Source organism: Schistocerca cancellata, chromosome 2, assembly GCF_023864275.1.
Source record: "Schistocerca cancellata isolate TAMUIC-IGC-003103 chromosome 2, iqSchCanc2.1, whole genome shotgun sequence".
Taxonomy (NCBI): Eukaryota; Metazoa; Arthropoda; class Insecta; order Orthoptera; family Acrididae; genus Schistocerca; species Schistocerca cancellata.
This window is the reverse complement of record NC_064627.1, coordinates 417,702,694-417,730,307: the sequence shown is the minus strand read 5'-3', so window position 1 is coordinate 417,730,307 and position 27,614 is coordinate 417,702,694. Positions and strand designations below refer to the sequence as shown.

At 42.1% G+C, this 27,614-nt stretch overlaps 1 protein-coding gene across 1 annotated transcript in view; it reads left to right on the top strand.

Annotated features, from left to right (window-relative positions):
• LOC126154484 (espin) overlaps positions 1-27,614 on the top strand; it is a 485,111-nt gene that overhangs the window by 84,300 nt on the left and 373,197 nt on the right. The window contains exon 2 of the mRNA XM_049916140.1: positions 12,447-12,602. Coding sequence (XP_049772097.1) covers positions 12,447-12,602 — 156 coding nt within the window. The remainder of the gene's footprint in view (positions 1-12,446; positions 12,603-27,614) is intronic.

Genomic DNA, 27,614 nt, shown 5'->3' with positions numbered 1-27,614 from the left:
ATGAGGGAGCTTGCACAGGATAGATTAGCCTGGAGAGCTGCATCAAGCCAGTCTCAGGACTGAAGACCACAACAACAACAACAACAACATCCGAAAAATTGGCGCAGTTTGATTTTTTCGCAGATTTTGTCATTCTAATGCATCGAAATAACAAGACGCAACCAGTCGAATGAACCACGGAAACTTGTACTAGTAACAATGTGCTGATAACAACGCGAATGGATCCATTTAGTATGCTTCAAATCTTGGGGAACTCTTTCTATGCGTGTAATGTGTGGCTAGTAAATTCAGTTTGGACGTTACCGCCACTAAGGAGCGGACGTTGCCCCTGGACGCCGCCCACCTCGCAGCCTTCCTTCCGGGAAGAGCAGCGGAGGCGCCGACCAGCTGGAGCTGGAACCTGCTGACAGCCGCGCCTCGCCGCGACCTTGGCGCCGTCGACCCGCAGGGCCACTTTCCACGGGTCAAGGTCACGGCCGGCGCTCTCGCCTCCTCTCCCCTGTCCCGGATCGTAAACACTGCGCGTCTACTAAAACACCCCCCCCCCCAAAGTATCATTTCTGAATCTCTCCGTTTAGGATATAGAATGTGCAAAACGGTGCGAGTTAACAGCCGATAATCATCAGTGAAAGTTACACTAATAAAAAGTGTATCGACGGAAAATGCAAAACTGAAAACCGAATTGTAAACTTCGGCGGCCGATGAATGAATATGTGACACTGCAGCTCCATTTCTTCGCCCAAGAGCCAAGGATAGTAAACAGGGGACATGCCGATACCAGGGTATAAATTCTTTGCCAGTTTTATTCCGTGTACTCAGCTCGACAGTAACTATACCTCGCAGACAGGCGCGTGAACAATAGACGCAGAAGTCAGTGTTTGAGAGAGGACGTGTAGTTCGCACCAAAGAACCGGTTGGAGTAATCGGCGAATCGCTCTACGTTTGAGTAGGAGTGGCGCCACTATTCCACGATGTTGGCAGGGATGGGTGAACCGTTGCCGAACACAGCGGCAAGAAGGAAGCGATCGACCTAGAGAGGAGACAGAACGTGAGGACCGAGCAATTGTTCGAGACTCACTGAGAGGCCTGGATTCATTATTATCATCGACCCGACGTATAACTAGTGTTTCATTGACTGTAATCACAATCAATAATGGGCTCACAGAAAGGAAGCTGAGATCACGGCGCCCCTTGCGACGACAACCATTTACCTCTGTACATCAACAAGCCGATCTGCAGTGATGTCGGGCACATTCGAGCTGGAATCTTATAGACTGGAGTAGAATTGTTTTCTGTGACGAGTCCCGTTTCTAACTGGCATCGATGATCAATGGAGACGTGTCTGGAGACGCCCCGGACATCAGTGGAGTGCCAATCCGGCTGCCGCCCGCAGAACGGCCCGACAACCAGGAGTGATGACCTGGGGTGCGTTTCTTTTCGTCGCAGGACCACTTTGGTTGTCATCCGTGGCAACTTAACAGCACAGCGGTACCTCGACGATATTCTACCCCCTGTTTTGTTTCTCTTTGTGGCAACCCGTCCCAAGATTACATTTCAGCAAGATAATATCCGCCTGCACACGATGAGAGTTTCTACCACTTGTCTTCGTGCTTTCCATACCCTACATTGGTCAGCAGTGTCGCCGGCTTTCTGCCCAACTGAGAACGTTTGCAGCATTATGGGGAGGGCCCTCCAACAGATTCGAGATTTTGATGATATAACGCACCCGCTGGACAGAATTTGGCACGATTTCCCTCAGGAGTACATACATCAACTCTAACCTCAATGTCAAGCCTAATAACTGCTTGCATAAGGGCCAGAGGAAGGCCAACGCGGTACTGGCTTGCTCAATTTGTAAAGCTCTTTTCTTTGAATAAGTCATGGAATTTTTATGTTACTGTAGCCATTTGCTTGTCTTTATATGTACTTCATATCTATCGATATCCGTCCTTTTCGGATAATTCCTTCGTGGAGCGTCGTTTTCTTTTTATCTTAGAGTGTGTTTCATACTTTTTGAAATAATTTCAGATGAGTGCAGAAAACAGCAACCATAAATTATTTTTTTGGTAATATTAATTTCTACTTGAGGGACGTGTCGTATTTATTGCGTTTGAACCTGATATTATGGATGTTCGTGATGTGAGCCAAGTGCATATAACTACCAACGAAATATTGAAATTCGCATTGTGTGTGACAGTCTCTATCTTTTGGGAATCCATAGAATCTAGATTTAATTATAAAATGATATTTAATAACTTCCCTTTCTGTATCAGTATCCTAAATCGGCTTTTCCTCATTTTTTCTACTAGCTGCTTCTTTGATAGTGAAGTGTCACACACACACACACACACACACACACACACACACACACAAAACGCAGCAGGTCATTATACAATGTCGGTAGAGAATATACCGTAAAAGAAAGAAAGAAGAAACTAATTAGTACCAGAAATGAGATTAATAGTGAACTTCACATCAAAACAAGGGACCACGAATCAGAAGAAGTGAAGAAATTCTGCTACCTCGGAAGCAATGTAATTCAAAACAGACGAAGCAAGGACGACATAAAAAGCAGACTACCATAAGTATGAGGACATCCTGGTCAAAAGAAGTCTGCTAGTGTCATAGTTTCTCATATGAGGAATAAAATTTTGACAATGTTCGTTTGGAGAGCATCGTTGTATGGTAGTGGGTCATGGACTGTGGGAAAACCGGAACAGAAGAGACTCGAAGTGTTTGAGAAGTTGTACTATAGAAGAATGTTTAAAATTAGGTGCACTGGTAACGTGAAAAATGAGGAGGTTACTGTAGAACAGATGTGGAAAGGAACGGATGGAGAACACTGAGAAGAAGGAAAAGGGTAATAGGACATGTGTTAAGGTGTCAGAGAATAACTTTCGGTGTATTAGGGAGAACTGTAAAAGGTAAAGCCTGTAGAGGAAGACAGAGTAAGGCATATATCCAACAAATAATTGAGGACATAAGGTGAAAGTGCTACTCTTGAGATAAAGAGGTTGGCACGAGAGAAGAAGTCGGGACAGGAAGGAGAAAAAAGCCTTTCTTTCTTGTTTCCTTCTAGGTGTTAACATTTTACAATGAGTATTCAAGACAATTTTGAACGGAAGTTTTGCTGTTATTGTAGTGGGCCATTTCTTGTTGCCAGCACGAAAGGCGTTCATAATAGCAACATTATCACCTTTGAAAACAAAAATTTATCGTCATCTAACTTTATACATAAAATACAGTATTAATATTGCATATAATTCTTGATATCTGTACGACACAAGGAAAATATCATACGTAGCAACAACACAGGCTTAGCTGTAGGAACTTTCCGCACAAACCTCTACCTACAATGTGTTTTCGGGTCTGACGAGAAGAAAACTTCTTAGCTCACTGGGAAAAGCAGCCATTGCCTCGAAGCGATCTACTGGCGTAACTACGAACTAATACTTACCAACGAAACAGTCATGACTAAAATGCGTAGCTTTGTTTATTGGATAGTGAGCACGTCCACCGTTACCAGCAGGGACCCACGATAGTAATTGTTAAACCCTCGTGTAATTTACACTTCTTTTTATTGACTAGTACAACGTACCCGTACTCGTAATAGGAAAGCACATCAGATCATGATACAGCACAAATTCAGATACTGGATTACGCCAAACGGAAATCATGTTCATTCGGTTTTCTACATAACTGATTTATATTGCTTGGAAACACCAGTGACATGCACAATCCTTTGGTATGAGTGCCACAATGTTTCTATCACCGGTCTTACAGACAGAAATTATACGTGTTTCACAAGATACTCTCTTTTACTGTTTACTTTAGAGATATATAATGTGTCCTCAACCACAGCCTACATTATGCTACGGCATTCATCAAAAAGCCTATGTATTATTAAAAAGAATAGTAATATCTAATTATCTTTTACTATGTCACAGTTGGTTACAAGTTTCATTTAGTAAGTAAACCAAAGTTGTATTCAGAGAAAGATTTTTAGATATTCGTACGATTTACCACTTTCTGTACCGAAAGTATCTCAAAAGGCACAGAATGACAAAAGTGACTCGTTATTACCTTCTTTCTCACTCTTTTTTGTTCAACGCTTGTTAGATGAAACTTTAAACGTTACTTGGTAGCAGCAGATTCCTTTCTTACTTCGCAGAATGTGCTAAAGTGATTTCACCGCGATCTCTGCTTCTGATAGGTCATGCTTAGGTGAAACATTTGTGGCAGAATTGTGTTTCGATTCTTTGTACTCGTAATAAGTCACGTAATCAAATCCCCTGACGCATAACAGCAGGCTATCTAATTCAGTACAGTAACTGCGCGTGTATGACCTCATCGTTATGAACAATGGAAGCCGGCCGGTGTGTCCCAGCGGTTCTAGGCCCTTCAGTCTGGAACCGCGCGACCGCTTTCAATTTTTTTCACCTGCGCTCAGAAAGTCAGATTTTCTGTAAATTTTTTTTTTTAGTGGAGGGTCTTTCCCTTTCTGTACTGCCTTAGCCGACTCCCATGGTTTACCGCAACCGTCTGGGATATTTTGTTGAGAGCATCTACAGCCAGTCGGACAATGTGCATGTGCTCATTTAGCTTGCTGGAATGTTATTCGTCAGACCACAAGCACAACCGTATTGTCAGACCCGCTCGTAAGCCACTGTATAGTATCCTGTGCTCAACGTAGCTTGTAATTTCTAGAACCCTGTCGTTTTCCAGAATCTCAGTTTTCGTTGTTCTGTATTCTCCCGACGTTAGCTGTGAAATCCGGAAATTGATATGCGTAATAATACACGGTGATTCAGCTGCCCCGCCGGCCGTGGTGGCCGAGCGATTCTAGGCGCTTCAGTCTGGAACCGCGCGACCGCTATGGTCGCAGGTTCGAATCCTGCCTCGGGCATGGATGTGTGGTTAGGTTAGGTTTAAGTAGTTCTAAGTTCTAGGGGACTGATAACCTCAGCTGTTAAGTCCCATAGTGCTCAGAGCAATTTTTTTCAGCTGCCCCTAACTGTAGGTTTTATGCAACCCGCAATGCCTTTAAAAGCAACCCACGTAATTTTCGTATTCTGTTGCTAGTTACATGAAAACTACTAGTCCAAAAAACAAAAAAAAGGCGGGGGGGAGGAATGAGAACTTTTTGTAGAAAATTGAATGTAGTTAAATTTTGTATCAGGATACGTTTCCACTGGAGGCCACGGTTTTTGAGTTATTGGAGGAAAAACGCATTTAAAGTTCACTTTTCTACGTTTTTCTTCAATAATTCGAAAACTACGGCCTCTAGCGAAAACTTCTCCCAGTACAAAATTTAACTACATTTAATTTCCTACAAAGAAGTGCTTTTCTTTTTTTTCTGTTAGACTATTAGTTTACTCATAGTGAGTCAGAGAATGTAAAAATTTTGCACGCGATATTTCAATGTGTGGCGGGTTGCATAAAACATGTCGTGGGAGGAGCTGACTCACCCTGTATGTACGCTTCTACTAGTTTTTTTTTTCTTTGAGAGGATGGAGGACGGGGTTCATGACCTGGTGGATCGCCACCTGACAGTAACAGAACAGTGAACGACCCGCGTTAACACGAGGCCACCTGAGCTATTGTCGCGTGTCGACCTCCGCGCACGCTCTGTCAGAGCTCTGAATCAGATGCGGGGCGGCCGCGCCGGCGCCATCCGGCGTCAGCGAGAGTGCAGAGTGGGATGGGTGGGACCTTGGGGTAATTTCGCGCCAATAGCCCGGCGGAGCGTGGAGCGTGGCATCCGCTTCCTGGGCCGCTCTTGAACCCGCGGCCCCTTCGGCGCCCTCGCGCCATGCTGCGCAGACAGATGCGCAGGGCAATGGCTCACCATTCCTACTGGCTTCCTCTCTGTGACGAGCATTTTCCCCGAGGCGACGTCTTAGCCAAGCGGAACAGCGCGTTAAGTGCCGGAAGGCTATTCATTTGTTTTTCAATTCAGCTGCCTCATCACGGTCTCCTAGGCATCCGTCGAGTGGTCAAAGTTGCTGAAGATCATGGTCAACTCCACTGCCACGTATTTTTAGGTTCTAGTGGAAGGGTAGAGTTCCCGAGGACAGCACCTTACTGTTCGTCTGATTCTACCTCCACAAGAGCCTCAAAGATTTACGCAGTGTGCCAGATAGTTCACGGATTTTTTTTCCAGGAACACTGTGAAAAACGCGCCAGATGTGGTTACTAGATTGTGCTGCCCACGCAGACGCTTCGACAATATCGATGATTCAGTCAATGCAAGCACAGCTGCCGTGAAAGTAACATCGTGCAAGTAGCGCCAGTCAAACGTAGAAGCACCATGGATAAAAGCGCTGTGATAAAATTTAACTGCAAATTTGAAAATCAATGGTTTACAATAAAATGCCACATCTCTGCGGCTATGACTGTCTTAGTTGTGCACAAGTGTTCCGTCTTTTTTTTTTTTCACTATTTAAAAATGGAAAGGCGTAGAACTTCCTGTGTCTGTTTGGTCAGATGAAAATTTGGAAAAAGCCAAGGAAGATATTGACAGTGGTGTTTGCAGTGAAACTTAGGATCAGTAAGCAAACGACCTTGCCCATTTTAGAGAATTATTTCTTCCCAGTTCGCGCCACAGTCATTGACAAAAGAGCAGTGATAGGATCGAGCAGCATGTTGCGTCAGTTTCGTCGATACAGTTGATGGGGATATTAATCTGTTGAACTACGTTTGAAAGCCGGTGTTTTCACTTAGATCCAGAGACAAAACGTCAGGGTATGGAATGGCACGGAACATCATACCGAGACAGAAGACACTCGGGTTTCAGAAGTCACGCATCAGGATAGTGGTGATTTTTTTTTGTGCTTCTGGAGTTATCCACCGTGAATTTCTCCCTAACGGCATGACAGTGACGGGACATTACTAATTAGGTGTTATTCGACGCCTCTTTTCTCTCATGCTTCGTGTCAGGACAACATCTGTTCCAAAGCAAGAGTTGGTGTCTTCTGCATGACGATGCACCGGATCACTATGCAGTACCCATGGCAGAGTCTTTGGCATCCGAACAGATCTGCATGCTGGAACAAAACCCTATTCCTCTGACTTTACACATGCAGACATATTTTGTGCTTTAAATGGGGAACATTATTGTGATATTGAAGTTGTGATTGACAGACTGAAGAATGCACAAAATCAGGACTTTCAGCGTTCATTCAGGAACGTGTGATCCCTGTAAACATTGTGCGGTGGTGCAATGGGATTATTTTGAACCTATGTAACTGCGAAATTGAAATAAAATTCTTAGTTTGAGTGTTACGCTAGTTATCTGATTGCTTATTTCGTTCATTGTGTAGAGTAGTGGTTCCCAACCTGGGAGTAAGTGACGTCAGGAGGCGGTCGGGAGGTTGGTAAAATCTTATTTTTCGGGGGACGGGGGTAAAAGTAACAAGAGTTCGAGTATCGTTCAGTCACACTATCATCATTTCGCTGGACTCTAAGATTTATTCGATATCTAACTAATTATTACCCAAAATTTTCAAATATGAGTCTTAACGTGTGATGCAATATGTCAAAAAGCAAAACCTGTGAAACTAATGTATGAACGGTATTTGAAATTTGAGAGCAGTGGATTGCAATTACTTGGCGTGGAACGTTCAGTGTTTCGACCGAACTATCGCCTGACTTATCACTGATTGTTTCAGTAGTTTGCTGTTTGGTCGCCAAACAAAAGGTATTGTTTATTTTATGAGCTAGCAACATTGTAGATTTATATGTGCTTAACTTCGGCTTACAAGAATGTTTTATCAGCACAAGACACTGTTGCCAGTTTTCTTCGAAAAAGTAGAGCTTTACCACCGTAAGGCTGAAGTTAAAGACGTTTCGATGTTCCCGGAACAAACATTCACATTCGACGCAAGCGGTGAAAAATGCCCACAAACAGATGACATTTCATCACTTGACATCAACCAAAAATTTTTAATGCCTGTTTCTTTATTCGGAATATCGACAATTAAATACCTGCATTCTGAGGTGATTCTCAGTGAATGAAATAATTTTTTCAGTTACTGAAAGTCAGGAAAAGTTAAAATATTTTGTTGAGCCTGAAGATAACACACTAAAAATAAGTTTTGATTAGACAGAATTTGTAGCGCTTTCGAGAAAAATTGGTGACGAATATTCATTATTATTTTAAAAAATTAAGAATACTTGTTTAATTCCCCCTTAACTTAGAGAACTGAAAGTGATTTTTTGATTATGGCAGCAAAGAATGAAATAGGAGCATGAACTTACGATGTGAATCGACAGAACAAAATTGAGTATAAGAAAGTATTGACAGAAATGATCTATACAAAACCCCCATTATGTTTGGTTTAATAGGAAACTCATAAAGCATGTGAGAGTTGTTTGCTTGAACGTCAATTAAATGTTATTTATCATCCTTCTCTTAAAAAAGTGTTGATTTCTATTCAGTTTATAGTTTAGTTGTTGCTAAACGTTTGGGCGGCATTATCTGACGTCTAATCTCGTTAGGTGATTATATTATTAGAAAGGTTGGAACCATTAATCTAGAATCCCGCCTCTGTCAAGATTACCGGAAGCAAAAGTAAAGATAGAAGTGGAATTTGTTCCAGAGATCAGAGAGGCTAGAGGTGAATCACTGTGTGGCCTCAGTTGCCTGAGACTGCAGTCATGTGTGTGAGAGTTGCGTTTGCGTGACTGTGTATGTGTGTGTTTGTCGTATATTTTGATGAAGGCCTTACTGGCCGAAAGCTATTTTTGTGACAGTCTTTTTGTTGTGCCTATCTGCTACTCAGCATCTCCGCTATATGGTGAGTAGCAACTTTCCATTTCATAATATTGTTACATTCCATCCTGGATTTTCCATTGTTTGATTGTACGATTCACTGAAATATTTTCATCGGTATTGTAGTAATTACGTTAACGTGCTCGTATAACGAACTGAGTAGAGTGTTGGTGTCTGCGACAAGGGTGAAGATCGCGATGGGTTAGATTTCGCGGGCTAAATTAACGATCGGTTGTCTGGTACGATGGCCAACCTGTGAGTGGCTTTTAGGCGCATTCGTGAACCTAGCTAGGCTAGTCGTGATATGGCTTCCAGTCTAAGCCTGAGGAAGTCTTGAAACATGAAAACCCAGGATTCTAATATTTTACGAGGAGAAAGAAACTAAAACTATTGATTAAGAAGGAAAACTAATGCAAAAAGTTTTAAATTTTATGAATTCCTTGAGAAACGATATCAATTGTTAATGGGGCATGGGAAGAATTAACTGCTGGTAAAGCCAATAATATAACAGAGACGGCGACGGAGAAAAACCACACGATGAAACAGATGTACATTTCTGTATTGAAATTATCGGTCCTCCGGCAGACTGAAATTGTAAAGGTGAGCCATCATAGCAAGTTATCGCGGTATGCCGGGCCAGGAGAAATACCTGCGAAAGCCCGACTTCTAATGATTCTGTCCCGGTCTGTCGCACAATTTCGGCATATGACGTAAGATGAAATGATGGATTACGAAAGCCCTCAATTAATGATGACAGACCACGTTGTTCTGACAAGTAAACACGTCGTTGTGGAAGTTCCAGATTACTGTTTGCTGACAAAAGGCCTCTCGCCTGTTGCTGGTTGTGGGGACGTTAGTATCTTCCGAATACAGTTCCCGTTGCAGATGAGTGGCATGTGCAGTGTGCAGAGAGTTACCCAATGGTGGCTGTTGCATGTCTCCGGGTTGCTATTTGCCCACCAAGACTGTCACCCTTCCCTACAACGACAGGTTCTGAGGCCCTTGCACCTAGTTCTCATCTCCGAAACTTTCGGATGGATCCTTGAAACAAAATTCCTTGTAGTGACTGGTAGTGGTGCTACGTTGTTGTTAGAGGCACGTCGGTATTGCGCACATATGCAAACAACTTCTTACAACACTCGATATTAAATTTATGCGATATAGTTCCAGATTTTTTAAAATATTTTCTTAATCTTGTGAATTCTTGTTATTTAACATGCCAAATACGCTACCATCTGACGTGGATAAAGAGCCCACTGTATTCCCATCAAAGTCGTAGCTTTGGTACTTTATCCCTCATTAGATTATTAATAATGGAGGCCTTGTTTCTCGCCCATGATTACAACCAATATTATCTACAAATAAACTTCTTCGGATACTTACAGCAAAGTAACTTTACAGAAATATAATGACGATGAAGTTGTCGATGAATAGAATTCTAAGCAGTATTTTTAATATACAGCTGTGGCAACGGTGATAATATTCCAGGCTTTATGCGCACCACTTCATGAAAACTGAGAATGCGAATCATCAATGTGTTAATACAATAACAAACATATTTGTGTATTTTGTGATGTAAAAATAATATTCATGATAATAAATCTTACGTCAAATACTTTTCCAATATTTTAGAAGAAATGTGAACCATGTCCCTTAAATTGTTAAATTTCATCCTTGCATGCAACGACTGTTCTGAGTTAGTGAATATAATATAGCTCAATAATCCATTTAAACACCAAATATACTTAAATTTTAGAAAACTGTTTAAATCGTTTGGTTAATTAGCTCAAGAGGTTTACTTTCTCACTCCTCTCCCTTAAGACTGATTTTAATGGACTCCGTCAGCTTTAATTCTGAACCCTCCAAATAATGATGCTACAACTAGTTCTGTGAGCCACCGTAGTAGATTTGTGTGGAGCTAGAAACTATAAAAATCAGTGAAATGTACGACGGGGATGCTCGCGTTGTTTCATGCATATTTTTACACAGAATCTCGTTAGATCCACATTTGGTGCCAAGTCATCGTAGTACGGATTCGAGTATTTAACTCAAAATGCGTACGAAATTTGTGTGATGTGTTACGTCAGCCTGCGACTCCGCTGTTGACAAGCCCTTCGACTTACGCGATACACCTCAAGGTTAGTCTCCTCATCACTGCGCATTATACAGAATGTGTCTCCTATGGGTCGTCAGGCGCATTTTCACTGGTGTTTCGGCAGGTATTTGCAATTGTTGTTTCCAACACGTAGTTGAAGTCAGCTCAAACAAATGCTGCTCATCACGTTATTCATTCGAAGCCCATTGTCGATGGGAAACGTCGGTTTGTTTCCCGTTACAAACGAAATTATTTTTAAAGTGAATTTTTACGCGCCCTTTCAACAGAGTGGTCTCAAATTAGTGTAGTACGATATTTGTTTTATCGATATGTATTAAGAGGGGCAGTAAAACATGAGGAATCACGATTGCTCTAGCAGCGAGAGCACCGCCCTGGCCCTCGCTGACTGTTGTTCGTGTTTTACTATTCCTATTAATACAAATCAGCAACACCAATAGGGCCCTAGAATAGTCTAGTAGCTCTCTACGGAATGTGGACGTAAAATTTCGATTTAATAATCATTTTGTTTGAAACGAGAAACAAACTGATACAGTCTATCGACGCTGGGTGTCGTAGGAAAGACGTGATGAGTAGGATGTGTTCGGACTGACACCAGCTACACGTTGCAAAAACGAAATTGCAAATATCTGACAAAGTACCAGAGAAAATGCGCCTGACGATCCATAGGAGAAATGCCCAGTACATTGCTAGCGGCACGCCGCATCTTGGCAAGGGTAGCATTAAGTATTTACCGCCGAACGATTTGTTTGGCGTAACGATAATAAATCATATATTCAGAATGAGATTTTCACTCTGCAGCGGAGTGTGCGCTAATATGAAACTTCCTGGCAGATTAAAACTGTGTCGGACCGAGACTCGAACTCGGGACCTTTCCCTTTCGCGGGCAAGTGCTCTACCAACGGAGCTACCCAAGCACGACTCACGCCCCGTCCTCACAGCTTTACTTCTGCCAGTACCTCGCCTCCTACTTTCCGAACTTTACATAAGCTCTCCTGCGAACCTTGCAGGACTAGCACTCCTGAAAGAAAGGATACTGCGGAGACATGGCTTAGCCACACCCTGGGGGATGTTTCCAGAATGAGATTTTCACTCTGCAGTGGAGTGTGCGCTGATATGAAACTTCCTGGCAGATTAAAACTGTGTGCAGAGCTTCTGTAAAGTTTGGAAGGTAGGAGGCGAGGTACTGGCAGAAGTATAGCTGTGAGGGCGGGGCGTGAGTCGTGCTTGGGTAGCTCAGTCGGTTGAGACTTGCCCGCGAAAGGCAAAGGTCCCGAGTTCGAGTCTCGATCCGGCACACAGTTTTAATCTGCCAGAAAGTTTCAATAAATCATATACATAAACCTGACCCTATATTGTAGTGAAACTCTACTAAAATCCCTACAGTAGTTCCCGAGATTACTCTTCACATACAGACAGAGAAGCGAGGTCGGGGACTTTACTTTAGTAGTGTGTGTAGAACAGTGAAGCACCCGGGGTTTAGTGCCCGATGTAGAGAGTGTCGCTGAGCTGAGCAGAGACGTGACGTGACTTGACGTGTGGTGTGGTGGTGTCCTGCAGGTACGGCCGGCTGAACGTGCTCCGGTGGCTGCTGTGGGAGGCGGAGATGCCCGCGCTGGAGCGCAGCGCCAACGGCGCGCTGGCCCTGCACTACGCCGCCGCCAGGGGCTGCCTGGACTGCGTGCGCCTGCTCGTCGAGTCCTCCAACGAGCTCAGGTAGGCGCTTCTAACCACGTTCACGTTTGTCAACGTCCCAGCACTCGTAGCGATTGGCCCGGAGTGTATCTGTAGCAATAGAACAGTGTGTCAGCCATGAAGCCGACGTCATACGGGACTTGCCGTTCAGAGTGCAACGCGCTGAGGTGATCTCCACCAAGCTCCTGAACGCACGCGAACTATCCCACTTGTTCATATTCTACTTACACCGCGACCTGATCATGTGCGATCGCAGCGCGCTCCAGTGGCAGCTGTAGGCTACGGGCGACGAGCAAATGCACAAGCGTAACATAACTTCCAGGCAGATCAAAACTTTGTGCTGGACCGTGTATCGAACCTGGTACCTTTGCCTTTCGCGGTCAAGTGCTCTACCTCCTGAACTATCCCAGCAAGACTTACCACCCACCTTAATAGCGTTACTTCTTCCAGTACCTCATCTCTCACTTTTCAAACTTACGAGGACTTCTTCTGCGCCGGCCGGGATCGCCGAGCGGTTCTAGGCGCTACAGTCTGGAACCGCGTGACCACTACGGTCGCAGGTTCGAATCCTGCCTCGGGCATGGATGTGTGCGATGTCCTTAGGTTAGTTAGGTTTAAGTAGTTCTAAGTTCTAGGGGATTGATGACCTCAGAAGTTAAGTCCCATAGTGCTCAGAGCCATTTGAACCAACTTCTTCTGCATACCTTGTGGGACTGTCACAAGAAAGGCACATGAGTAGAACTTGAATAGCCAGAGCCAATGGGATAGGAAGGTGGGAGATGACGTACTGATAAGGCTAAAGCTGTGAGGGCGGTCCGTCTGTCGTGCTTGGGGACATCAATCGGCCGAGCTCTTGCCCGCGAAAGGCAAAGGTACAAGGCTCGTATGCTGATCCGGTACACAGTTTTAATCTGGCAGGATGTTTCAAAACAACGCACATTCAACTGGAGATTGGAAGATACATTACGGAAACAACTCTTTAGGCTATGGCTAACCCAATTCTCAGCAATAGCCTGTCTTCCACGAATGCTAGTTCACAATATATACAGGAGAACTTCTGCGAAGTTTGGAAGGTACGAGAAGAAGTACTGACGCACGTAAAGCTGTGCAGGTGGGTCCCGAGTGTTGCCTGGAAACTCGGTCGGTAAGAACAACATTGCCAGTGAAGGCCAGAGTTTCGTGTTCGCGCCCCTGTCCGCCTCATAGTTTTAAGATGACAGGAAATTTCAAAGGCTAATTTAGTCAAGATCGTCGTGAGCCGATACTCTATAATCCAAATAGCAATCCACAAAATGTTCGATTAACAATAATGACACCTGGCCAGGCAGGGTGATGTACTGCGAGCAAACTAGTTTCGCTCTGTCACTGTACGGCTTGCTATCTGCGTGCACGGTGTTCAGAAACAGCCTAAAAAGCTTGTCGTGGTGCTATAGTGGAGGTAGTCCTGATAAATACTCGTTAGCGGAAAAATTCTATACATTGCGCTATTTCCGAATTATTTAGCATTGAAGTTAGCCAATCTGGTCGTCGTCCGCGCGAGTCTAAGCAGCCTGCCACAGACAGTGTCGCCAAATTACTTCTTCGTTTGTTTTCCCCAAACCGAATTAAGGTAGCTTCTGCTCGCCTAGCTTAAATTTATCACTTCCGAAAAAGGTACATTTTAACTGGTAGTGAGCATTTGAACAAGTGGTAACTCAGGAACCCACTGATGTCTGTACACTACCGCATTTTTAGCGCCTGCAAATGACACCACCTATTGCGGCGCTTCTGTGTCGCTGGGCACAATGCCATGGAACCAGTGCATTATCTACACGTAAGCTGCTGTCTGTCGCGTCTTTGTCGGAGCCTATGAAGGTACCAAAGTTAAAATAATAGAGGTACGGCTAAACGCGGGTAATAGGGCCCTCTCGCATTTGATCGGAGAGGTCGGTTCTCTTCAAGCTAAGAACGTTGAAATAAGAGCAAATGTCGTCGCGAAAGGGCACAACATTAGTTTGTGACTGGGCTGTAGCATGTCAGAACGAATAGTCTTCGGATAATGTGTTTGTCACAGTATGACATTCTAGCTCGTACAGGGCATCCTGCTACAATCATGACACCTACGTGGAACCAGTGGATAAAGAGGTATCTCGTGGCAAACGTTTCCCGAGGCACGTAAAGCGACTCACACAGAATAGCCACAATGCCCACAGTTCGTTGCGTACTACTACGCTAGGCCAAAGTGTTTTCTCGACGCAAGGACACTGCAGAGTACGGGACCTGTGTGTCTCAGTATACAATGCCGACGTGAACGCCTGCGTTCGAAAGGGGAAACATAGTCCTTTTTCCATAACGAATCCTGCTGTCACCGGTCCTACAGTGACAGCCACACACTTGTTGCAACTTTCCGCGATCCCCAATTGCTAGCCTCCATTGTTGAGTGACATAGCGGACAAAAGAGAAATGTTACAGTCTGGGGCGCTATTATATACAAACTGAATTCTCGACAGTGTATGCTTTTTGACTTCTACAAAACTACATGCAGAGAGACTCGAGAGTGACGTATTCAATCCTTTGATTCCATATAATTATAGGTTCTGGTTCCAGCACACTAGACCATAACAATATATTGAATTGTCAGTATTCGAAAACGTGCACAGTTCTGTGACTAATGGTTTGTGTATTGTCGTATACCTAAATGTGCTATAAAATTAATTTGACTGGTGAACAGCGCAACGAAAAATTGGAGCACTGTTCAGTTGAACTTTTCGGCACAACATACTTCAATCTCCGTTTTAATCTGCAACTATTTGTACTGAAAATCTTACTCTCTTTGTGAGGTACAGTTACGATATAATATCTTGTACACAAGTCCACGTGATAATAACGAGTAGTGCTTGGCTCATAGGGAAACGCATCCTCACACATAAAAAATGGCAAGTTACAATTACATGCTTGTGTTTATGGGAATAAAAATATCTCGCGTTTAGCACATTTGATCAAAGAGTAGCAGATTCAATAAAACATAAACGCGCAAAACTGATCGCTTGAATAGGTTCGAACTACCCTGTTAATAATCTGTCAAATGTCGCTGACCCCGGATGAGAGTTTAAAACATAGTAGTCGGAACTTCCTCTAAACAATCACCGTCAACATGCACTCTTGAAACGTTATTCATTTAAAATTATTTAAAACTTCGTAGTCGGAACTTCCTCTAAACAATCGCCATCAACTTGCACTCTTGAAACATTATTTATTTAAAATGTGTTGGTCTGTCCCGCAAGGAGCATAGGTAGTTACAGTTTGGTAGTCATGCTGATCTGGAGAGCTGGACTACCTTCGTTAAAGACAAATCCTTGGGATTTCAGAAAAGTTTGGGTGGAGGCAAATTCTAGGATCACCTGCTGCAATTATTTTTCTACACATTTCATTCAGGGTAATAAATCTATTTCTACACTCTAGTCTGAACAAAATGTTGACAACAAGTAAGGGCAAGCCAGCAACTATACGAATGATAATGCAATAGTTTCCGTCGAATGTAGCACATTGAAAGTTTCTCAAGTATTACGAAACGAAAATTAAATTTCACGTAATCTTCAGTATTCCCCTCTGCAGTGATTAAATAGTGATTGCTGTTTCCTGCACTGGTTTCCGGGTTTAATTAGTGATTTCGCAAATATTCCTCCCCAAGCAATCTGTTCATCAGCAATAAACCACAAGGAATAATGACTGTATTGCCTCATCACCTATTATATGCGTTTCTAACAACAATTGCTTTTTAATTCAGACGACCTCACAACTGGTACTACCTCATGTCAAACATACACCAGCGACGGCTGTTTGCTGTTTTGCGCTATTGACTGTTCTTCGCCATAGTGATCGAGTCAGAGGGTACCGCACCGCACCTGAGATTACCTTTGCGCTTCAGCAGGTCGTAAACATACAGCCGACAAACTTTGATGGTTTGTAGATGGTGCCTTGAGGAACAAATTAATAACAACAACACATATTCGAAAATCCGGAAACGTCGTCCAACGACGCTACGGAGCGGGTAAGTTACAGGAGACAACGCCTGTCGTTAGGCCACCCATTCAGCAGCAAGTCTAAGTTTGTAGGCTGACGCCGGTGCTCTCGTGACAGGAGTAGATGCGTTCGACGTCATAGAACGTTCTCAATGCTGTCAAGAGAAGACAAGTTTTGCTTATTGACCGTCAACAAACTTACTCATATTGCCAAGGGCCTGGCTTAGCGGCGGATTATAATTTTTGCACTGCAACTTTCACAAACGTTTCTGTGTGTGCGCCAGCCAGATTGCTGAGACGTGACGTTTCTCTATCACCGCGCTTATTTCAGCACAATTGAAAACACATATGGCATGTTCCAGTATCAGTGATCTAGGTGGTAGCGCAGACCACACACCGTTCTCTCTCCCTGTCGCAGGCTGACTAATATCTCGGGATCTCTCAGGCTGTAATGAAATCTCCTCACCAGTCGTCAGAGCAAAAGGAGCACTTCTGGAGTTGTCTTCAGGACCTTCCATAGCATCACAGGGTACCCGAAATGTGAACAATCAACTCTGCTCTTGTCACCTCCAAGCTGCTGCAATTCTTGGAGTCGTGGTTTCAGAAACGAGCAACGCCTTGAGGAACAAATCGATATACATTTTATCATTTTTTTTAAATCTCGAAAGCCTCTGATGACAAAAGATAGTACATTTAAAATAGGAATACAAATTATATGGAACGGTTAAATGAAAATTGATTCTGCATCATCACGAACTTTTCACAAAAATAATCGAAGAAGCCTTCCACTGTCTTTGACAAAGTCAAATATTCTTTAAAGAGAGACGTTGAATAGTCAGAAGCAAGAAAACTTAAAGAAAGTCAGGAAATGATACCAGTTTTAGAGACGGGATATTTCGAATCGATACCATTCAAGAAATCGTGGCTGAACGTTCACGAAAAAAATGACATGAAGTACCACTTGTATTTATCATTCATTCGTGAAAATTTTATTGGTGGTCTCAGTTTTCGTGTTCGTAGGCCTCCCCTAAGTTCCTGTATCTCAAAATGAAAAATTAAAAAAAAATTCTACCGCTATCGCAAAAGTTTTCCTTAGCGATGACTTTCGATTTTCTGTTAAATAAATTATCATTTCGAAATTTTCGATTTTCATTACCCTCTAGGGAAGGCACGTTCATTAAGTTCAGTATTATTTATAGCTGCAAGAATGCTTCTGCGTTCTGTTAGCAGTGCATTTGCTTTTCTCCTACCTGTCTGACAAAAAGGGAAAGATACGTATTACGCGGAGGCCTAAGGAACAATTACATATCTATTACTCGGATTCACAAAACATTTCAAAACCAGTGCAGGGAGAATGATCTAGATCTTTTTTATACTCTTCCACTCACATGCTTCCGCGAAAACTCGAGTGCATATTAAGTTTTTAAAACAGCAGCGACGGGTAACGTCTATAGTAGGAGCCGCGCTCGACTCGTGACATAGGCAACCCGCTCAACAGGAGTGTGCGCTGTGCTGCCGTCCACTAGGTGCAAACTGTGAGTAGATGTTGCTCGACGCTAAAGTAATGTTATTTTTCTGTTATCAGTATATACGACTTCCTTAAGAATGAAACAGAGTGGACTATGGAACAGACCAGGGAAAAGTTTGCTATATTTGAGAAATGTACAACAAATTTAGAAAAAATGGGTATAAAATGAATACTTATCTTTACATTCTTCGTGACTATTTGTAGTGTTCTCGTGTTAATATTGGTAGCGTTATGGCTCCGTACATACTGTTCCACTGTAAAATTGGGTCGATGTTCTGTCAGAAAACTGCAAGATTCTCATCGAGTTACGGAGGGTATACATGTTAAGTACTCCTGTACAGCTCAAAACCCTATGATTTCCTTGAAATATGGTTTTGGCGTCAGACTCCGTGGTGTACATAAAAAATTTGGCCAGAGAAGTTAAATACATAATGTTTTCCTGTCGGTTCTACAGTGTTTGTTGTTACAAATAACGTAGTGTATTGTTTATCGTTTGTAAATATTACGCGTTCAACGCATTTAACTGTTGTTTAATGTTTAAAACTGTTTCGAATATATTGTTAATTCTTCAGTTACAGAAATTTATGGTGAACGTGGTTGTTCTTGTTATTACAGAAGGTTATTCGCCCAGATCGCATAAAAATGCACCATGATTACTAGGTTCAGCTTCAGATAATTTGTATAGGAAAGAATTTTTACAGGGTCAGTCCATTTCGTCGACTGTTCACACTCACTGGACACAACTTATAGAGACGATATTCCATAGAGCTGCCTGTCGTGATACAATAAGAGAATAGCTGTGCGAACAGTGCACAATAGTCACAAAATACATAAGACGTGTATATAATCCTTTCATGTTGTGTTCTTGTTGACATCGAAATATGGAGATTTAATTTAGCCGAAATTAGTAATCACTGTGTATTATTATGCGAACTGGGCCAATAAACTTCTGTAATAAGAAGAAAACCGTGTTTGGATTCTGAGATCCAATTCAATACAGCTGATAATGTCAGGTAATCATCATAATTTGTGGTCAATAAAATGCTATACATTTTTTGTAACTATTTATATAGAATATGGATTTTTGAGCCATGCTTCGTAGGTCGTGTATCCTCCTATATCTTGACACAGAAGAAAGTCTTTTAACACATGGAACATGTGACGCTTGCAATGAATTGAGTTTCTTTAAAGTTTTTAAAAACATTACTCGTAAATGGAAACTGGTGTTGGTTTCCAACAGCTTCTGTTTCAAAATGCCTATAACTTGTAACTGGCTTTTGGAAATTCTACTGCTTAATTTTATTTCACTTACTGATTATTGGGGTGCAGTGTAATAACAAATGATTAAACAAAGTACTGCGGAGATTTATTGATATCAGAGCTTTTAAATTTCAATAGAATATTTATTCCTAGATACATGACCAAGTTGTACCTTGGAACGTGTTTTCATGTTTGGAAAAACCTTGAATTTCCGGAGGAACTTTTGTAATCTCAAAAGCCGTTTGCTGCAAGTAGAAAGTGAATGTCATCACTTAAAAATGGAATTAAAAATACATAAACTTTTATCACAAGGTTGGCTGGAAGTGGAAGTCTTAAAAGCGCTTCAATTACAACGCTCTCCCCTGTCTTTGAGGGATCCGTGTAAAGACATGGAAACAACGTTTTCGCCAAGTATTAGTATGCAAAGATGCTAATATTTTTTCCTTTTGGCCAACAGCCCTAAAGTTTTCATCTTCAGAATTATTATAGCAAATGTGCGTTTTTGAAGAGAAATTCATATTTTAACAAGATTCTAAATTCCTTGAAAACAGGAGGATAGTAATGGGAAGCTTCTTAAAATTTAGGAGAATGAGCTGTGATGACAATGTTTAGCTTTCTTGTTTACGATATTCTAAACCAGTTTTTGCTACTAGTTTCACTAATTACATTAACAAACGTCATACACTATTCCCGCTATTTAAGCAGCATCTGAGTGACGTTGGAAAAGAACATAATTTAATTTTTTTAAAAGTTGCCTCCCAGCAGCGGCGAGAGACTTTATCACTTTGTTGTCTACTGAAGAGCTCCTTGCATAGAGGAATATTCAAATTCTGATACTTGTTTTTCTGTGCTGGTTGTTTTTTAAATTATTAACGCGGGACACAGGATTGCATACAGTATGAGCGAAATAAGAGCTTGTGAAAACTTGCTAATTGCGAAAACAGGGAAGAATTTTCATCTGTCATGTCCATCTCGTGCATTTAGCTGGTTTCTTCACGGGAGCTTATTCAGAGAGAAGTGCTATAAATTGTATTTTTTTATATACTTTAGATTTTTATTTTTATTCACCCTCATTATTCTGGCTAATAATGTAAGCATTTTATGAACAATTTTTAAAACACTAATAATCTATAATAACTGTCATGGTTTGGTGTTATGACAAGATTTAGCAAATGAACACCATCATAGCTCACAGCCTGCCGGTGCCATGTGCCGAGAGCTGCGTGCTCTAGACTTAGGACCTTGTATGTTTTGATACACATTGTGATGTGTGCAACCATAATATGCACAACCCTCCGGCATGTTTTTGATGTAAGGCTTTTATGTAGGCTTGATCCCGTTTGGTTTACATTTGATTGTGCCACATGCCTAGTAAAGTAATCTTCTGCTTTCTTCTTATTTTCCAGTGTGGGTTATCATTTTAGTGACAATGTAGGGGCTACATACATTTTAAAAAATACCTTTAGGTTATCTTCTGTTTAATTTTATTTTGTAGGACATCGCACAATGTTTTTAAAGTTTTTACAATGGACATTTACCTGCTGGAATATTTTATGCTCGTTATCCCATGGACCCATCGCAACCAAATGTCAGTAAATTGTTTAATATTTTCTTGGTAACCCAATTTCACTAAATGGGATCACGCCAGCGTTATAAAATTTTGTATTTCTTCTGTAGGGTAATCCGAAGTTGCTAAAAAAGGTGAAATGCTTCATTGGAAAATAATTAAAAAAATTAATACTACAACCAAGACTGAATGTTTCTTCGTAAGAAACAACTGCTCGCCTTATGCTGTCAGTTAAAGTTGTCAGTGTCAGTCTGTTTGAAGTAATAGGTGAAGTAGATATCAGATGTCAGACCTTTGTGTTAGGAAGCAAGAACTTGGGAAACGAGAATGTGATATCGACTTTGTGGTTGACGACGTTACGCTTTCGTGGAAGGAGATGGTCCGGTGAGAGATGGTGTGGTCGGCCTTCGCCACGTGGTCGCTAAATGTCATCCTGGAACCGGTGGACCATGAAAGCGGGTTTCGTTTTTCCTCGTTAGCAGTTCGTTAACGTTCTCTATAAAGCTGTCAGCTGCTGCCTTCCACCACGGTCTGCGGAAATGTTGTAATAAACATAAAAAGCTGTCGACGCTGAACTTTCCAAATGTGTTTATTCACCACCGACAAAGTGATATTAAGGCATGTAAAGCCTTACCAGGTAAGTACATAACACTCTCTGAGAATTAGAGTATTTGGCTGCGTTTGTGTTGAGCCACTGGAAAGTCAGTGACCGAACGAAGAACGTTGCTTAAGGACGTCTCTTTAGTAACAAACGGGATTCAAACAGCAATAAGAGTTCACTTCTGGAAAATTGGCTACTGTAATTATAGAGGCTGCTTCATGCTTCATTGTAAGGAGCGTAGTTTGTTTTGGAGTTGCTGCAAGACCTCGACCATTAGGAGGTGTAACCTGGATTGGCGTAAGAGATATATTCTTGCCGACACGCTCTTTTTTTATTCTTCGGCCGCATATGAACTTTCTCTTAGACCCACTCTAAGTTTCCGTCGTTAAACCAGTTTCGTTAACTTGGCCCGGGGGAAAGTAAACCGAAGAAGAAAATTACCAATTTATTTCCTTATGGACGTACAAGTCATTAGAGACAGAAGAGTAACACAGTCCGACAAAATGGGGAGATGAAATACGTCACATCATGTTTATAGGAGCCATCCCGTTATTCTCTTAAGTGATTAATAGGAACTATAGAAAATATAAACGAGGATGAGGGCACAGGGTTTCGTACTCTGCTCGCTCCAAAGACGAATCAGTATAGTAACTTCTGTTCCACTTGTATCTCTTTGGAGATCAGTTGGCAATTACTGCCTTCTGAGGATTTTCAACCTGAGGACTCTGCGTCTGCAGCAGCCCTCTAGATAGCCGAATGCAGAATCACGCCACTTTCGACGAGTCAACCAGACGCGTGCCACTGTACAGCAAAATATACGCAGAGGTTACAACAAGTGTACGTTCTGCTACTTTGCTTCGTGATAGCCTGTCCCCGCACAGTAAAAGCTAAGTTTTACCGAATTCTGAAACTACCTAAAAATTAAACTTTATTTTCTTAAATACAAATAGAATAAAGTTTGATTTGCGACTACTATTAGTACTCTACAAAATATAATTTTTAATTTGTACCATCTCTCTTGCGAGGTTTCCACTAGGACTCAAATAATTTCATCCTCATTCAACAAAGCCCTTCCAGATGTGTTGTGGCACAATTATGCAGTATGTATCGACATTGTATTGACCATTTCGACTGGATTTCATCACGGTACTAGACAGCTCGTATACACTACTATCATCATGGCAATGTTATATAAGGCTATCATTATGAAAGTAGCGTAATTGGAAGCCTCTTCCAATAGGACTGAGAAGTTAATATATATTACTGTATGAAATAGTAGACTACCCAGAATGACTTTATTGAAACGGATAATATTCGCGGCAATTTATACCTGCGTATAATTCCTTCATCAGCTACAGCCCAGAGTCCTTGCAGATAGAGTTTTTGTTTTGGTAATAGAAGTTCCACATCTACACTTTACTGCTTTATTTTCGCGGATTGACCAACTAAGGACTACGTGCCAGTTTTAGTTCCATATTATTTGCTGTTCTTTCTTTTCTTTCAGTTATCTTTCATCTTTTCACTATGTTTTTTTCTTTCTGTCTTTCGACCACTTCTGACCAGCTTTTTCCTCTCTCCTGCCTTGGAATCTTTCCATATTCAATACATTTTTCCTAAACATTTATCTAAAAGATGTTTCTTTAACTTTTATATTATTTTTCTAAATGAAATTTCGCTCTGCTTGTTGTTGACTTTTTATGCCACAAATATTTGAAAAATCTTTTGGTGAATCTACTGTCTCCCACTCGATGTAAATTATCGAAACATACAATTTTCTTTTCCTAATTGCTTCTATACGTTTTCTAAGTTCCGATAGATTTCATCGTTACTTCGTACATCTACATGGATACTCTGCAAATCCCACTTATGTGCCTGGCAACCTTCCATAGTTCTTAGTGCGCCTAATATATTTCTAATGATTCGACTTTCCAGTATTTCTAATTTATCTAAATTACAGCAGAGTGCTAGACATTTTCTTGAATTTGAATTTCCAAAATAAACTAGTGTAGTGTAATGTTTTATTTTTGCACTTTTGGACTCCCATATTTTATTGTAAAGATCTTCATCTGCATCATAGGCCCAAGCCATTTTAAGTTTTCTCTCTTCTATATCAGCTTTCTCCAAAACATTTTCTGGAATTAGCTCCCCAAGACACTTAAATTTTTTAATCTTCTCTATTTCACTATAACCTGTTTTCAGAAATTTTGATGCATTTTTAATGTTTGTTAAAAATTTGTTTTTTTTTCCTGCAGAAATTCCAAGTCAGTCCTACTGGCTATTTCTTCTAAAAGATCCGTTTTTATTACAGCAGATGGCACATATTCAAAAAGTATAGCAAAGTCATCTGCAAATTCGTAACAGCTCATTCTAATATATTGTTGTTTCCTCTTCCATGTCTTATTGGGAAAAACTTATATTCGTTCAGTTTTTCATTCCGAATTCTCACTTGTTTTCTAGAACACAAAAAGAATTGCGGATTGGTCAACAAAACCGAAGGCCTTTTCAAATCAAGAAACATTACTACAATATGTTTTGAATTCAGTGATCTGTGACGAGTGCTTGTTTTCGAATTAAATACTCGCGTTTGTTCAGAACATGATCTGCCCTTCCTAAACCTATCTTCATATTCACCTAAATTACTATCCTGTGTTGTTTCTACTCTTGTAATAGAAGGTTGGAAAATGTTTTATATACAACTGGTAGTAAATAAATTCCACCGTATTTATTAAAGTTTTGTTTATTGCCTGTCCTATGTAGTGGATGTATCAAGGCTACCATTTACTCTCTTAGTATTATTTCCTGTTCTCCATATTTCCTGAAAGATAAATTTTAGCTCATTTGAAAAGCAGCAATAGTCTCTGCACTAGCTTTATTGGCTTTTAAGGCTTTCATTACTTCTTCAATTTCTTTGAGTGCCGGAGGCAAATCTTCTTCTAGATTTTCATGTGTGTTTTGGAATTCCAACTTATGAACTGGTTCTGGACAATTAAGAGTCTGATCAATATACTTTGCAAGTATTTCCCAACTTTGTGTTCCTTAAACCAAGTCCACCATTTACATTTATGAAATAGGCGCTTGGGGTTTAGTTTCCTTTCGGCCTGCACTTAAGTGTCTGAAAAAAGTACTGTCATTATTTTTCGAAAAATTTTCCTCGAATACAACTGGAGGTATCAGAGTTCGTGTATTAGTTTAGCAGAGAGTTTACCTTATCGCTAATGGCCTTTTCGAAAAAGAAAAAGAAAAAGAAAAAAAACCTGAAAGATTTTTCAGTCCAGTTCAGTTTCATATACACTCCTACTAATAAAGAAATTAGTATCTGTGCGTGCTCCACCAGAAATCTTTCTGGCCATGTTAAGGACTTCCTCCACGCATTTAGTGGCTTTCTGGAATCAGAATTTGGAGCTATATCCCACAGAAGGACCTACAACAACTCTGTCAATCAATGCAAAGCCGAAAAAATGGTTGCATGAGTGGCAGAGTTGGCCCAGTGCGTTGTTGACTTGCTCAATTGTGAAGTTATTTCTCTTGAATAAATCATGCATTCTTTAAAAATTGTAATCATTTGTCTGTACATGTCCATCACATCTATGGATTTCCGCCCCATTCGCCTAATTCCTCCGTCGCGTCTTTTTTTTTCCTCAGAGTGTATTACAAACGTTACCGACTTCAGTGTCTCAAGAAATGCTGCCATTCTGGATTTCGAAGAAATGTGAATCAGCCGAACCCTTAAACATAACTCACTCTTGCGTTTTGTGACAACTCAAGCATATTACGTTGGGAAAGCGGGAGGTGACTGTAGATTCCTCCACCGCGTCCATAATTGCGTGTCATTAGGGAATCGAGTAGCGATCTTCCTGCGTGTGTGAGCGTCGCCTCACGACCGCACGTCCATTCCGCGTGCCTCCCGAGCGACTGCTGAGCGCCGCGCGTGACGCAAGAGGCCCGCGCCGTGGCCACGCCTTGTGAGGCAACGCGGCAGGTGACCGGCCGGCTGCGCCTCCCTCCACTGGGCGGGTTGCGCATCCTGCCGCAATCACTGCACGGCGCCCCACAGCAGCGGCCGTCGTGATCGCCTCACGCTAGCCTTGCGTCAACCACAGCGCAGGTGAATTGCTTCCCCCTTTGCTGCTGACGTACGGAAGGTGGCCAAGCCCCTGTATACAAGCCGGTCGTTCCGCGAAGTACTTTCCTTTCTCGATCAGACAACCAAGGTGGCCCTCTAGCTGAGAAGTCCGCTTACGCGATTTGCCTACAAGGGGTGTTCAATAAGTAACGCAACATTTTTTTTCTCGGTCACTTTCAGTTGAACAAATGCCGAATTTGTTGCGGGACATCGAGGAATGTCCCGTTTCATGAAGTTCCGATAGGCAGCGGCGCTATACGTACCCTTCAAAATGGCTTCCAGGTACAGAGCTGTATTTGAGATTCTTTTGGCGGGAAACCAGAACATCACAGATATTCATATGCGCTTGCACAATGTCTGCGGAACCGGGCAGTGAACAAAAGCACTGTGACTCGTTGGGCGAGGCGTCAGTGCTCATCGCAACAAAGTCACGCTATCATGTCCGCTCTTTCGCGTGCCGGCCGGCCGCGCATAGCTGTGATTCCTGCAGTGTTGGGACGTGCGGACACACTCATTCGAGGTGATCGACGGTTCAGAATCAGACGACTCGCTGCACAACTGAACGTCTCTGTTGGTAGTACTGACACGCTCGTCCACCATCTGGGAAACTCGAAGCTGGCCACCTAAGAGGAGATCTTAAAGAGTAACGATGTGTGTGAAGCTGCTTGCACGTGACGAGGCAAATCGTGAAAAATTTTCGTCGAACATCGTCACAGGCGATGAAACATGCCTTCACGACTTCGAAGTGAAAACAAAACAGCAACTCATGGAGTGGCGCCCCACCGCCTCTCTTCCGAAGAAAAAACGCGACCTCAGCTGGTAAATTAATGACGAGGGTCTAGGACTCTGAAGGGATTGTTCTGTTTGATGTCTTTGGGCGACGCGTTTGTTATCATCGCAACAAGGTCACACAAACCTGTCCGATCTCCCGCGGGCCGTCCGTCCGCACACAGACGTGATTCCTGCAGTGTTGGAACGTCTGTGCAAAAAAATGGTTCAAATGGCTCTTAGCACTTAACATCTGAGGTCATCAGTCCCCTAGAATTTAGAACTACTTAAACCTAACTAACCTAGGGACATTACACACATCCATGCCCGAGACAGGATTCGAACCTTTGACCGTAGCGGTCGCGGGGTTCCACACTGAAGCGCCTAGAACCGCTCGGCCACCCCGGCCGCTAGTAAGGTGACACGATGTCGTAAGGCCGTCACGCTGAACAGGAATTACGTTGAAAAATAGCGTTTTGTACCCAAAAGAGTGGGAAATAATATGGTGTATTGGAATCCTGAATAAAATAAATATGCATTCACAAAAAAGTGTTGCATTACTTGTTGAACGCCCCTCGTATTATTACCGCCGTTACCTCTAGTTTGCCACCAGCTCGCATTGTGAAGTTCTCGTGAGAATGATTTGAGACGTCATATAACGATCAGGGCTGCCTACCGAGAGTGAATGATTGCAACAGAGAGGTGCTGGCAAAGTAAAGTTGTCTGGGCGGGTCGTGAGTCATGGTTGCATATCTCAGTCGGTAAGAACATTACGCGCAAAGATCAAGATTCTGGGTTCATGTTCCGACATGGCGCACAGTTTTGCGCTACGAGGTAAAGAGCAAGGAAGTGGAAAACTTTAACAAGAAGATCTTCGCTTATAACTATATGTGATATTTCTAAGGACACTTTAACACTATGGACCTTCCAAAGACAGCCACGTGACGGGATGCACGCGCGGTTGACCGCACAGTTGATAAGCAGTCGCTCGCATGACAGATCCAGTCCCTTTAACGAAGGACAACCGACCGAGGCATCAATATAATTTCCCTATCAATGTGATGTCGAGATCTTTAAAAATTCAGTCACTATTTAAACCATTAACGAAATTGACGAGAGAAGAGAAAAATCACGACACTGAATGAATTTTCGCAGTGCAGTGGAGTGTGTGCTGATATGAAGCTT